The sequence below is a fragment of the Macrobrachium rosenbergii genome, chromosome 6 (genome assembly GCF_040412425.1).
Source record: "Macrobrachium rosenbergii isolate ZJJX-2024 chromosome 6, ASM4041242v1, whole genome shotgun sequence".
In the NCBI taxonomy this organism is placed as follows: domain Eukaryota; kingdom Metazoa; phylum Arthropoda; class Malacostraca; order Decapoda; family Palaemonidae; genus Macrobrachium; species Macrobrachium rosenbergii.
The window spans coordinates 1,700,666-1,716,075 of NC_089746.1; the positions used below are offsets into that span (position 1 = coordinate 1,700,666).

Sequence of the window (15,410 nt, forward strand, 5' to 3'; positions counted from 1 at the left end):
CCTCCCGCTACGCTTCAGGTGCTCACTGATAAACAACTGCTTTCTTTTTGTTTTGATCCCATTTATCACCCATAATGAGTATTCCAAAGCAAAAGAAAAATCTTTTGCCTGAAGAGATATTATCACTACTTGATGCAGACCCTAATGATGACTATAAGACTCACAGTAGCAGCTCAGAAGCCTCTAACACAGACTGAATAAGATTTATCTGATTCTGAAGAAAGACAATTTAGATTCAAGCACTGCACTGCCAAGTGACTGGACAGTAACCGATAAGGAGAGGAGTCCCTTCACTTTTTGTTCACCCAAAGCTGTGAAAATTATTGTTCGGGATAAGGAAAACTCCAAGGAGTTTTTTTCAGATTTTTTTTCATGACTGTCAGGATCAGTCGTTATTTCTTTGAAACAGCCTTCCAGGTAGTTTCCTTGTTTCTCCTGTTCTCCGGTGTTTTTGTCGAGTTCACAAAGGTTACATTGGTCACGGGCTGAGTGTTAACACCAGTCAAGTTTTGGATCTCGTCTAGAACGCATCTTTGAGGATACACAGCCAAAAAGGAAGTCTTTTTCGAGTAGCAGACAAACAGTATCCTTGGTTTCATACAACTCAGAAGGCAGTGGCAATATGGTGCGATAGGACAGCAAGAAGTCATTTACATAAATAATCGGCATGATGAACCTGTTAATTTCAGCGAGAGGATAGAGACCTCTACTTTGGATGTGTGGTGAACTTCTTTAGGCAACAAGAGGATTTTGAGACAGTTATATACATTGTCCTCAACCTATCAACATTGAACAAGCACATTGTTTGCCAAAAGTTTTGGATAATTACCATTGCTTAAGTACATTGAATCATTCCAAAAGGGACTTAGACAGTTTCTATAGATCTGAAAGATGCATACTGGCATATCCCTATAGCCATTCCCTTTCACCCCTTCCTAAGGTTCCGGATAAGAAAAGATATGTACAGATTCAAAGTCATGCCCTTTGGGCTAAACATTGCCAAAAGAATATTTTACAAAATTAGCAACGGTATTTGTTCGAGAACTCAAACAAAAAGATCTGGGGGCCCACAAGAAAAGAGTGCTTGAAAAACCTAAGAGCAATGGTCAACAGACTACAGTACAGTCAAAAGGTTTTATAATAAATTTGAAAAATCCTGCCTCACACCCAGCAGACACTTTCAGTGGCTGGGACTGTGTTGGGATACTCTTCACGGCCTGTTGTCTCTCCCCATCATATTCAAAACAGAATAAGGCAAGTCCTCAAAAGGTTCCTTGCACAGCCCACTTTCCAGATGACAATCAGAATGTAAGATGGGCCTGCTGCAGTTCTCATTAGTAATAGATCCAATACTTAGATTACAACTAAAAACGTGAACAAATCCTGGCTATCGCATGCAAGAAAAAAGATGCGAGACCGAACTCATTAAAAGAGTTGGGGAGATACTTCAGCCTTGGATCCGGAAGGAATCTCTGGCAAAACAGGTCACCCTGACTCCTCTGTCTGTATGAGTGACAATACACACAGATGCCTCGTTGACAGGTTGGAAGGACATTGGGAGGATCGTCAGGTGGCAGGGTGATCAACTACTAAGGAATTTTTATATCAAATTTCCTGGAGCAGATGGCTGTCTTTTTCTCTCTCAAAAACTAAAACCTCTGGAAGAGAGAGAACATAACTACAGTATCCTACATCAAGAGGTCAGGATCATGTTCACCTCCTCTCAATATGGTAATGCTAGCCATCCATAGTGCAAGCAAGGAAGTGGCACACGTCTGCAGTTCACCTCACAGGGAGTCTCATTGTAATAGCAGACTCTCTATCAAGGAAAACAGCAGCCTCAACAGAGTGGATGTTGGACAACCACTCATTTCAAACAATTGCCAGCATGCTTCCACAACCGGAAGTGAACCTGTTCGCCACGTACTAGAATCACAAACTCCTAATATGTCTCCAAACCTGGACAGTCAAGCAACAGCAAGAAATGCTTTCCTAAAGACTGGAACAAGGGGAGGACAACATCTTTCTCCTTCATTGTCCCAGATTTCGAAGGTTTTGAGCAATTTTCTAACCTTTAAAGGAACAGTTTACTTGATATCCCCAAACTGGCCAAACAGGAATTTGTTCCTATTACTTCAACAACAGATGAAAAGATCACTTCCACTATCATCCGCTGTTCTATCCCAAATAGTAGGAGGGAAAGTCATTTACGCATCCTCCTTTCTGAGCTGAGACCTTCACGTATAGATTTTTTAAAATGTCTATCGTGATAATTACTCACCCAACATTGCTAGGTACCTACCTAGTGCAAAAATTACGGACATCATCTATCCAGCAATACCAGCCCGTATGGAGGATATGGTTAGATTATATCCATACTGAGAGCTCAGTTGAGATTTCTATAGAAACACTTTATTTTTCTTATATACCCTTTTGAGACAAATGCTTTGCAGTTACAATAGCCATGGCATACAAGGGTGCATTAATTGAACCCTTGCCTTATGGATTCGGGATTAACTCCAGTACAGAAGTTGTCACTTCCCTTCTGCAGTCATTTGCTCTACAAAGGCCCATTCCCGAAAGGCTTCCAATTACTTGGTCCCTGAGCAAGGTGCTTAGACTTCTATCAACAACTCAATTCAGCGGACCCAATACAACCACAACAAACATGCTAGAAAAGGTGATTTACTTGATTGCATTAGCATCAGAAGCTTGTATTAGTGAATTGGGCTCTCTTAGATGGGGGCATCACACAAATAGCTGACCATCAATTATTATTGCCCCCTGGCCCATCATTCCTGGCCAAGAATAAGGATCCTTTAAAAAGGAACTCCATTCTTATAAGAAAACTCAATTTAGCAGACAAGACATTGTGCCCAGTTCAAGCACTTAAGGTTTACCTAGAAGTCACGGCAAACATCCCAGAAAGTCCTACTTTCCTACACCCTAGCACAAACTAACCACTCTCCCTACAAGGGCTGAGAATGACTGTAGTGTTTCTCATTAAAAAGGCAAATCCACACTCCTTTCCTAGGTCACATGATATTAGGAAAGTAAGTACAGTGCGTCATTGGCCTTCTAAAGAAATGTCTCTTTTGAAGAAGTCTCCGAATATACAGGGTGGTCATCAGTTAAATTAATGCCACGTGCTCGAACAAATTCGACTACACTGTGTTCAGTAGGTGGCATGATTAGTCTTAACCCCTAGGTGCTAAGGCAGGAAACCACGGGCCTTATTGACGGTGAGTGTGCTAACTATCGCTGGGAGAAGGGCGACAGTACTGCAAACAAACCCAGCATGCTTAGGTAAGCCACTGTAGAACTACATCCTAAAATGTAAGTTCGTGTATAGTTCCTTGTTCCTTGGCACCAAAACCTGAAGAGTATTTGGAGTAAAGAATGGGACTTGAAATCTGTGGCTTGACCTTGGACCAGAAATATTATTTCCTTTGGGGTGCTGGGATTAAAAAGTTAGAGCTTAAGCCTTCTTCATCACCTGTCAATTTCTTTGTAAAGCTCCTTGAGGACAAAACAAGCGACTAAGCTATAAAAAAAACAGGTTTTGACACAGGAAAAACCTATTTTTGGTAGTCGCTGTTGAGTCCTCAAAACTCTCCTACTTCCCTGACAGAAAGGCATGGGATTTGGGCAAAGGATCACCCTGCATTGACCAACAGAGAGTAATGGCTCCTATGTCTTTTAACGGCCCAGTTGTAAAGAAGAGGGAGGATGCGCATGTGCTATAGTCACTTCTCTTTCTTGCAGATTCTTTTGACGTTGGAAAGACTGGGTTCAGCTTCGCTGAAGATAAGGGAAAGTGCCCTTTTATCTTTGAGTCCATTATATACTCCATCATGTGTTATAATGTTAATCATTACGACACAATACCTGGCCAAAAGGACCAACTAGAAGAAATTCTTTGATATTAGTTTGGTCACCATGGAGCTCTGGTAGACCATGGCAGGTAACTCCTTGAGGACTCAACAGCGACTACCAAAAATAGATTTTTCCTATGTCAAAACCTGTTTTTTATACAGCAACTTTCTTATCAGTTGTTACTATATTGTATTACCATATTGTACAGTACACGATATACAAAATTTGTATGTGTGAACTCTTGACCTAGGCTAGGTGTTACACCCACAGTATCCATTTCTATAAGTCAAATAGGCTATTACAGCTGTATTTAAGGTAAAGGTGATGGTAATGAAACAGATATTTTACTCACTGAATCCATTCATACTGAGCCATTATCATGTTATATCATCATTGTAATATGCACAAAAAACAGGTAAATGTTGAAAAGTTGCCAATATCCCACACTGGATAACAGAATAGTTTTTCTGGTGTATTTCCATGTGTTTTCAACGAATCTGATGGAGATTTTCGTCGGAAATCCATAGTTTTGGAGTTGAGGGGTTTCGAACCACAGCTCCAAAAAAATATGGATTTCTGACAAAAAGCTCCATCAAATTCATTGAAACACATGAAAATACACCAGAAAAACTATTCTGTTATCCAGTGTGGGTGTAAATCTCTTAACTCATGAAATCATGAACCATGGCTGTGTGTAGCAACACTCGAACAATGTTTACATTCTGCGTAACAACGTAACTCGTCATGGCTTTGTAACATAGTAGTGTTTACAGGTTACAATTTTGCCGTATTAGCAGTGGAGATGGGGGGGTATGTCTTACCTTATAAGCAGTAAATTTGATGAAGAGCTCTTTAAAAACAGGTAAAATTTTATAAGTTGCCGATATAAATAATGCCATATACCATAGGGGTGTTTACTGGTTACAATTTTGCCGTATTAGCCAAGGAGGTGGGGGGTAGTATTGCCTTATCTTATAAGTTGTAATTTGTAATGAGCTCTTTTTAAAAATGGGTAAAATTTTATAAGCTGCCAATATAAAATAAAGCCATGTAACGTAGGGGTGTTTACTGGTTACAATTTTGCCATATTAGCCATGGAGGTGGGTGTTATTATCTTACCTTATAAGTAGTAATTTGAAGAAGAGCTCTTTTTAAAAATGGGTATAATTTTATAAGTTGCCGATATAAAATAATGCCACGCAACATAGGGGTGTTTACTGGTTACTGTTTTGCTGTATTAGCTACGGAGGGTGGGGGGCAGTATTGTCTTACCTTATAAGTAGTAATTTGATGAAGAGCTCTTTTAAAAAATGTAGGTTACAATTGCAAAACTCCATGAGCCCGCAAATACTCAATGGAGATTTCAAATGAATAGCCATTGATCGTAATGAAAACCAGTACAAGTTGCCTCTACAACAGCCATACTTAAGACTAACATTGATCTAAAAATTCAAATGAAAGCGTGACACAAGCCTAATGATGTGTTTTAGATAATGCAGTATAATTGGCTAAGAAAGTCATGTAAAATAACATACTGCCAATAGTATCTAGTCATTGAAAATCATTCAAATTCATTGGGGGAATTCGATAGCCTGAGAGAGGCTTCAAAAAACACGCCTACTGGAAACAATCACATTCACTGGATAATTTGAATGCATGGGCAGAACTTCAGCCAAACAGTCTGCAACGAACACATATAAACACAAACACAGGAGTGATTTCAGGCGGGGGTAAGATGAAGTTGAGACTTAGAAAAGTTTCAGATTTTTACGGAAGAGTGAAAATTCTTTTTTTATTTTCAAGTAGATTAATTATGTAAGTAAATTTTGGTTTGTGACTAGTGGTATTGTGGTTCAAAATGTTAGTTTTGAGGAGCTCTACACAATTATGTAGGTTATATAGCTCTATCATACATCAGTCACTTATAAACCATTACCAAAAAACGATCATTCTCATATGCATTTATGTAGGTTAGGCCAATGCTTACATTCTCAGAATCAGCTGATTGATACATACAATACTAAAAAATAATTACGAGAGTCATTCTTTTTAGCTGCTAAAAGAAACATGTATTACTGGCATTATTATTTCCATTTTTGTACATAAATGTAAAACGGGCACACAAAGGTAAACTACCATACTTTATGTTGAAGTAAAATCCCTCAAAATCGCAAAATCAGTTACCCTGTTCATTTTTTTACGTCATACTCAATGTTGTTTATGTCAGTTCTTTGGTAAGCGGTTGCTAATTATAAGAGATGGTTATGAATTGTTACAAAAGCCATAAGTTTGGTAATCTTGTTTGAAAGCCTAGCCTAATACAATCTACAAGAAATGACATTCACTCCACATGCATAGCCTAGTACAGTTTGATCTATTGAAAATGTAATTCACTGCATGAACATAGCCTAATATAGTATGATCTACTAAAAATGTAATTAGTTCAATAAGTTAAGACTATTTTTATCTTTTACTTTCATTTATTTAACAAGATGGGAATACTGAGGAAAAAAGGTTACCCTAATGTTATCTGAACTATCGAAAATGCAACTCACATTATACACGACATGTATACAATGAAATCATGTTTTGGGGATGAAATTTTAGGGTTGCATGATATGAGATCTCTCTCTCTCTCTCTCTCTCTCTCTCTCTCTCTCTCTCTCTCTCTCTCTCTCTCTCTCTCTCTCTCTCTACCGTAGCTCTTCTTTCTTGTTTTTGCTTTATTACAGTACAGTAATATATGTCATTTGTGTTACTCATTTTGTCCTATCAATGTAACTGTGTCTGAGTAAAACACCCTGAGTTTACATCTTTAGTACACTGTATATGGCATTTTTCAGTGACAACTGCACAAAGCAAATTCACTTTAAGAACACTACTAAGAAGCAGTTGATAATTTTTTTGTTTTACACATACTGGCATTAATGATTTTTTATTTCACCTCATAATATCAAGGAAGTTTTACTTGTATGCCATTTCATCTATGTTGGCATCACTGTCTCTACATAATGTGTCCATTCTTGTGGGTTTCTTAGCACATTATCGCGCATTGTCTTTTTTCTTTTTTGCTTTGCTTGCTTTACTGTTCAGTATTTCATTACAAGTTTAGCTAACTCTAAGTATGATTAGTTACGTATACCTTAGTTCAACCAGACCACTGAGCTGATTAACAGCTCTCTTAGGGCTGGCCCGAAGGATTAGGCTTATTTTACAAGGCTAAGAACCAATTGGTTACCTAGCAATGGGACCTACAGCTTATTATGGAATCCGAACCACATTATACCGAGAAATTAATTTCTATCACCAGAAATAAATTTCTCTAATTCTTCACTGGCTGGCTGGAGAACTCTACCGACTTGTCCAATGAGGAACTAAGTATGATTAGTACACATATAAAAAGAGAATACTTTATCACTGTTGATATTTCTTCTAGGAGTACAGTACACGTAGTGTAAAAATATTTAAAATGTGAATTTGTAGATGTTGGCAACATACGCTATTTATAACCGAAGCCTAGTTGCCACAAAGTTCACCAATGCTGGCGAGTGTGTGTACATACTTCCCTACACACACGATTGCACTTGCATTTTGAATTGTAAAAATAAAAAGTGAGAAAATACAATAAAAATATAAATGAGAATAGGTAAAATATAAATAAAAAAAGTGAAGGAGCACATATTTTTTACTACGTAGGCTTCAATGTAAGCAATGCCTCAAATGTTGTTTTCTCTCTCTCTGTGTGTGTGTATATATATATATATATATATATATATATATATATATATATATATATATATATATATATATATATATATATATATATATATATATATATCCTCTTTTTGTTATAGTACAATACTGTACATTCCCTTTAATCAAATGTGGAAAAAATCATAAACACAAAACAAAACAAGCTCCTAGCAAGTCAGACATCTACTTAGCCTCTTCATCCATCCAACACTGCATCCCCACCTGCTCCCACCCAGGGAAACTGCTCCTCAGCTCCAACCACATTCCAAAACAACCCCTTCTCTTGAGTGATTACAGCCTTACTGCCCGTCCTCTCCCATGGTACCCTTCCATCTGACCCACCTTGGAAACTTCTCCAGGCCTCATCCACCCCTCAAAACCCTTTTTCAGTCTGTTTATGAGTGCAAGCAGCGTTGACAACATTTTCCTGAGGCTGTGCAGCATTGCCAGCCATCGGAGAGCAGTTTTTTCAAATTTTTAAAAATTTATATAGTATATCAGGAATCTTTGGGCCTTTAGTCCCTGGTCTGGGTGAGTCAGATAATATGGAGTTCTGGATAATGAAAATCCAGATAATCGATGGACTACTATATGATATTTATGTTAACTAAAAGAAAAATTAAATTTACCTTCCAATAGGGAAAAATGTCATTCTTACCTCATACAATCCAACACCACCAGTTACATACAGTTTTCCAGAATAAGCTACAACTTTTGGAGAAAAACACGAGTATGGCATTGGGGCCATGAGAGCCCAGCTGTTGGTTTGAGGGTCATATTTTTGAACTTCATTACACATCTCTTGATTCTGGTTTCCCCCTCCCAGAACAAAAAGGTATCCTCCTGAAAAAACAAAGAAAAATTTGAATTCATACACTTGTGAAACTAAGTGGTACGAACTGTAGCACAATGGTTTGTAATCTATTAATCCTATTATTTTTAATGGTAAGTATGTTCATATGTAATATACAGTATAACCTTTTCTTATGAAATCCTACTCCAACAATGAAAAAAATGAAACCAACGCTTTTTCAATTATGTTAAATTATGAACCTGGTCCTTGCTGAAATGAATGAGAAGTTAAAACATTTTTAAAGTATTAGTCTCAATGATAGGAATAGCAACTGAACCAAAAGTTTACCTGGAAATTAAACTCATCAGACAGTACAGTGAATCTAACATAACAATGTGCAATATCAACCAGTCCCATTTTACTGGAGCCAAGCATCTAGGAGAGTACCAACACATGACCCCTCTTTTTAATGTCATTTTGAAGTACCGGTACATGACAAAAATGTCACTCAATCTCAAGCCCTCTTTTAGCACTTTTAACCTCAGGATGAAAATAATGTAGAGACTATAAGCACATAAAACCCAAAGTTTATAAAACTGTAGTATTTTAGAAATAAACTTATATATTTTTATAAAAACCCATAATTCAGCAATAGCCTTCTGTGTGACACATAAAAGCTTTTGGACACCCTACAGAAAGAAAATCACTTCATTCCAACTAGAAATGCATGTGTCCTGCATCATAAACCCTCTAGTGGCATTGCAAGTACCACTGTGTTTAGACTATCTGAGGAAAAAAGGAATAGGGAGGGACAATTCCTGTAAAGTTGCTGACTTGTATAGAAAAAAATTCAATCTCGTTTTTAAAAAATTAATTTGTTTCAACACAAAACTTATTACTTTACAAATGACTGAATAGCAATTACATGGGAAGGGTTCCATAGCTAGGGTCTGGGGCACCAATGAGCTTCTGGGGTAAAAATCTATTGCACCTAAAAACACTGATAATTAACAGGAATCAAGAACTAGACTGGAATCTTGTAAGAGATGTAGATGAGGTTGGCAAGCCTACTACACACCTCCCTCACCTATCCATCTTCAGGGACTGAAAACACTTGACCCACTGTTACTAAGGGGTCAATTGAAAGGACGATAAGAAAATTATGGATCAAATTACAATAGATAACCTTCACAAAGTTGATGGAAACTTTCTCAGTAGCAGCAGCAACACCTTAAAAAACATATTTTGACGTAGGAAAAACCTATTTTTGGTAGTCGCTCTTGAGTCCTCAAGGAGTTACCCTTCCATGGTCTACCAGAGCTCCATGGTGACCAAACTAATAACAAAGGATTTTCTTTTAGCTGGTCTCGTGGCCGGGTATTGCCTCTAGTGATAAACACGGTAACACATGATGGAGTATGTAATAGACTCAGAGATAAGGGGGCACCTTCCCAAATCTTTACAGCGAGGCTGTATACCCAGGTCCTTCCATCGCCAAAACCTGCTTAGAAGAAATTATTAATGCACATGTGCAGTCTGCCATATTGTCAACAACAGACCCACACGGAGACCAAGAAGCATTACTTTCTGTTGGTCAATGCGGGATGATCCTTTGCCCAAATCCCGTGCCTTTTCATCCGGGAAGTGGGAGGGTTTTGAGGACTCGACAGCAACTACCAAAAATAGGCTTTTCCTATGTCAAAACCTGTTTTTTGATAGCATAGTCGCTTGTTTCATTCTTAGGATTTGCAAAGAAATTAACAGATAACAAAAAGGCTTAAGCTATCCATTTTTAATCCCAACACCCCAAGAAAAATATTTCTGGTCCAAGGTCAAGCCACAAATTTCAAGTCCCATTCTTTATTCCAAAGACTCTTCAGGTTTTGGTACCAAGGAACAAGAAACTATGCACGAACTTATGTTTTAGTATGTAGTTCTATGGTGGCTTACCTATGCAAGCTGGGTTTGGTTGCAGTACTGTCACCCTTCTCCCAGTGATAGTTAGCATACTCACTGCCAATAAGACCCCTGGTTTTCTGCCGTAGTGCCTAGGGGTTAGGGCTAACCATGCCACCTACTGATACACAGTGTAGTTGAGAGCTTAAACCTTTTCGTCATCGGTCAATTTCTTTGTGAAGCTCCTTGATGACAAAACAAGCAACTACACTACAAAAAACAGGTTTTGACATAGGAAAAACCTATCTTTGGTAGTTGCTGTTGAGTCCTCAAAACCTTCCTACTTCCCAAACGAAAAGGCATGGGATTTGGGCGAGGGATCATCCTGACCAACAGAAAGTAATGGCTTCTCGGTCTCAGTGCCGCTCTGTTTGCCAACAATACGGCGGACTGAACATGCACAATAATCACTTTCTCTTATAGCAGGTTTTGAGGATGGAAGCAGCCTGGGTACAGCTTCGCTGAAGATAAGGGAAAGTGCCCTCGTATCTTCGATTCCATTACATACTCCATCACATGTTATAATGTTTACCATTACGACACAATACCTGGCCACAAGACCACCTAGAAGAGAATTCTTTGATATTAGTTTGGTCACCATGGAGCTCTGGTAGAAGCATGGAAGGTAACTCCTTGAGGACTCAACAGTGACTACCAAAAATAGGTTTTTCCTGCATCAAAACCTGTTTTTGCAAGAGAACATTACAAGAACAGTGTTATTTTGTCTGTTTAATTACTTCACTTCTCAGACAATCTGAGAACAAATACCTAAAATTTCCTTATCAGAGAAAGCCAGTAATTCCTCTGAATCAATCACTCCTTGGATCAGACTGAAGTGTGTAACTTCAGAGAGGTAATGGTGTCATCTTGAGATGATTTAAAACTGAATAGCATTATAGCTTGCAGGCCATCTTTGCCCTTAATCAAGAGAGATTTTCCACATTTGTTTGTATTTTCTTTCTGTATTTTACCAGTAGGGTATATTTTCCATGTACTGTATAGCAGGCCTTTTAAACTGTTACCTGTACTGCATTTAGATTTGTAACATGCCACATATCATACTGGACGAGGTTGTCCTCTTGCTAATAGAAGCTGCTGGTATTCTTCACTAAACTAACTAAGAAGAAACTTTTACTCATATTCTTTCTATTAGCCACTACTTCTCTCACTTTCTTAGCAGATAAGGTCTAAAAAAAAGATAACAAAAGCACTCAGACCATTTTTCCCAGTTACTCTTGACTGCGTTTCCATTGGTTCATATTCTTATTCTTTAAAAGTATTGCATAGTCTACCAAATTTGTAAGTCTAAATTGTAGAGGTTTCAACTCCCTACTCCTCTTGCTGTTACAGCATTTCCTCTGAGGAAAAGGCATTTATCAAATTTATATTATAACCAGGAGTCATTATCTGTGCCACTTGGTTATCAATGGGTCCAGGTGTAGAGGGGGTGATTTAGGCCTTTTCCATAAAAATAGGGCAGTAAAAACTAAATAAGAAAAGCATGCCTCTAATTCCCAGATTATTTGTAGCACAAAATCTAAAAAATTTTCATCTAAATTTCATTTACAGTCTTTCCACGGCACCCTCCATATTACCTACCAACTTATTCATTCAAATTACCCCTAAAATTTCTCTTATCTCTTTTTGGTATTTTAGTAAAAACATTCTGTAGTCCTATACAGTATAAAATTCACCTTTTACTTCTTTGGAGAGTTCATTTGCTGATACACAGCACACTGGAATATTTGTACTGAATTGTTTGGATTTAAATCTTGAAAGCGGTAATATCAAGTTTTCAAAGAACATGTATTTTTCCTATGTATACAAACCAAAGCCTTTTATGCAGAAGTGTTCCTCAATGTGAGCTGAAACTGCTTGTAACTGGTAACAAGGCAGTGAAATGAGTCAGTTGGGTGGGGGACTCCACTAACCAGCTGCAAGCAAGCAATTTTTCCTTAAGTATCTGCAGCTATATGGAGTGGTTGACATGGCATTATCATAAAAGGCTCTTGTCTTGATAATGAATTATATTTAAAATTTCTTGGGGAACTCAGGATGACTTAATTTAATTGTATTTTGTAATCTAAGCAAATAATGTCATTGTTCAGGTGTTGATGATTTCAGGGTAATAATTGTTACTATAAATACCTAGTAGCTGCCAACAGGCTATGATGTTGATGGTCCAGTGGTAACAAGGCAGGTGTGGCTTTTGGGCCAGGGCAGTTGGGATAGAGCTTTTGTCAGAACAACTTCTCTTGTGAACAATTCTGAAATAAAATCCTGCAGCAAGGAACTTTATGGAGTTTTAAATGTTTACTACCTCCTACTCATCACAACTGTGCAAGCAAAGCCCAATGGATTTCATAGGGAAGAAAGGAAGACACTTTGTCGAGACCATGTGATGTGGGATCTGTAAAATCATCATTTATATGTACATACTGGAGTGTGGTGCCAAGATGGTACTCTTGTTGAATGTATAAGGAGCAGCTTGAACCAATCTGTGGGTGGCTGAACATCAGGAAGAGTGTGAGTATACACATCATTATCATTGGATACTCCGTATTTGGATACTTTCTATTTGAATACCTGATAAACCTGACGTCTGTGCTTAGAAACAATAAACAGTATACTTAATGCTTGAGTTAACTTCCCATCAAATATGCAACCGTAAAATAATGAATGTCGGAGTTCTTACCTTTCACCATCGCCTCAATCACACGTCTTGAACTATTATACTGCAAAGTAAATTGAATAACTGACAGTCAGTTGCATTAGCCCAAAAACATTACATTATATACAATGTTACATTGATGATTGACAGGTTTTCATTGGCAGGAGTGAGCGCAAAAAAAAAAAAAAAATACGACTACAGGCAGTCCCTGCTTACCGGCGGCATTGGTTAATGGCGATCTGGTTTTAAGGCACTTGTCTAGCGACGCCATTAACCCTTAAACGCCTACTGGACGTATCATACGTCGACTAAAATTGTCTGTTGCGCCAAGGGACGACTGCACGCCGACTACAAAAATTTCAACCTTCGGTCAACTTTGACTCGACCGAAATGGTAGAAAAACGCAATTGTAAGCTAAAACTCTTACATTCTAGTAATATTCAATCATGTACCTTCCTTTTGCAACAAATTGGAACTCTCTAGCACAATATTTCGATTTATGGTGAATTTTTGAAAAAACTTTTTTCTTATGCCCGCACGGTAACTCGGCCGAAAATTTCAGAAATTCTTTCGTCATTTTGTCGTAATTTTTGCACTGTTCTATATTAGCCGTTACATAAAGTTTTATATATGAAAATGTGTGCAATTTCATGTACAATACAACAGAAAATAGCTAATGGTTGTAGCTTTTATCAGTTTTGAAATATTTTCATATAAATCACGATAACTGCCAAAATTTCAACCTTCGGTCAACTTTGACTTCGACCAAATGGTAAAAACGCAATTGTAAGCTAAAACTCTTACATTCTAGTAATATTCAATCATTTACCTTCATTTTGCAACCAATTGGAAGTCTCTAGCACAATATTTCTATTTATGGTGAATTTTGAAAAACTTTTTCCTTACGCCTGCGCCAAAAATTCTTTCACGTTGTCGTAATGTTTGCACTGTTTTATATTAGTCGTTACATAAAGTTTTATATATGGAAATGTACGCAATTTCATGTAGAATACAACAGAAAATAACTCATGGTTGTAGCTTTTTATCAATTTTGAAATATTTTCATATAAATCACGATAACTGCCAAAATTTCAAGCTTCGTCAACTTTAACGTGACCAAATGGTAAAAACGCAATTATAAGCTAAAACTCTTACATTCTAGTAATATTCAATCATGTACCTTCATTTTGCAACAAACTGGAAGTCTCTAGCACAATATTTCGATTTATGGTGAATTTCTGAAAAAAAAAATTTTTCCTTACGCCTCGCCCATGTAACTCGCCGAACATCTCAGAAATTCTTTTCATCATGTTGTCGTAATGTTTGCATCGTTTCAAATTAGTCGTTACATAAACTTTTATGTATGAAAATGTGCACAATTTCATGTAGAATACAACAGAAGATAGCTCATGGTTGTAGCTTTTATCAGTTTTGAAATATTTTCACATAAATCACGATAACTGCCAAAATTTCAACCTTCAGTCAACTTTAACTCGACCGAAATGGTAAAAACGCAATTGTAAGCTAAAACTCTACATTCTAGTAATATTCAATCATTTACCTTCATTTTGCAATAAATTGGAAGTCTCTAGCACAATATTTCGATTTATGGTGAATTTTTGAAAAAAACATTTTCCTTACGCTCATGCTGCAACTCGGCCAACATCTCAGAAATTCTTTTTGTCTCGTTGTCGTAATATTTGCACCGTTTATATTAGTCGTTACATAAAGTTTTATATATGAAAATGTGTGCAATTTCATGTACAATACAACAGAAAATAACTCATGGTTGTAGCTTTTATCAGTTTTGAAATATTTTCATATAAATCACGATAAATAGAAAAAATTCGACTTTCGGTCAACTTTAACTTGACCGAAATGGTAAAAAACTGCAATTGTAAGCTAAAACACTTACAGTCTAGTGATATTCAATCAATTACCTTCATTTTTCAACAAACGGGAAGTCTCTAGCACAATATTTCGATTTATGGTGAATTTTTGAAAAAAAACATTTTTTTACGTCCGCGCGTTACAAATTCATGCATCATTTTGTGATAATATTTTCTGTGTTGCTTTGATCGTTTTACAATTTGTTATATACCAAAATCATTGCAATTTAGTGTACAATACAACTAAAAAAATTAACTCATTAGCTTTAATCACAGTTTACAGCGATTTGTATACAATTATATGAGTTTTTTTTTTGCTGTTATATATTCCAATATTTATATATGATAATGATATTTTTTTCATTTCTGATGGTTGCATACTAAACTTCAGGCAATGACAAAAAAAGGAGCCAAAATGAACTCTTAATCTTAAAAACTAAGCGTGCTGTGATTTTTTGAAAAACTTTTTTCC

At 37.0% G+C, this 15,410-nt stretch overlaps 1 protein-coding gene across 3 annotated transcripts in view; it reads right to left on the reverse strand.

Moving 5' to 3' along the window:
- LOC136839107 (gigaxonin-like) overlaps positions 1 to 15,410 on the reverse strand; it is a 268,846-nt gene that overhangs the window by 60,353 nt on the left and 193,083 nt on the right. For all 3 annotated transcript variants that reach the window (XM_067104756.1, XM_067104754.1, XM_067104755.1), the window contains exon 7: positions 8,288 to 8,472. In XM_067104756.1, coding sequence (XP_066960857.1) covers positions 8,288 to 8,472 — 185 coding nt within the window. The remainder of the gene's footprint in view (positions 1 to 8,287; positions 8,473 to 15,410) is intronic.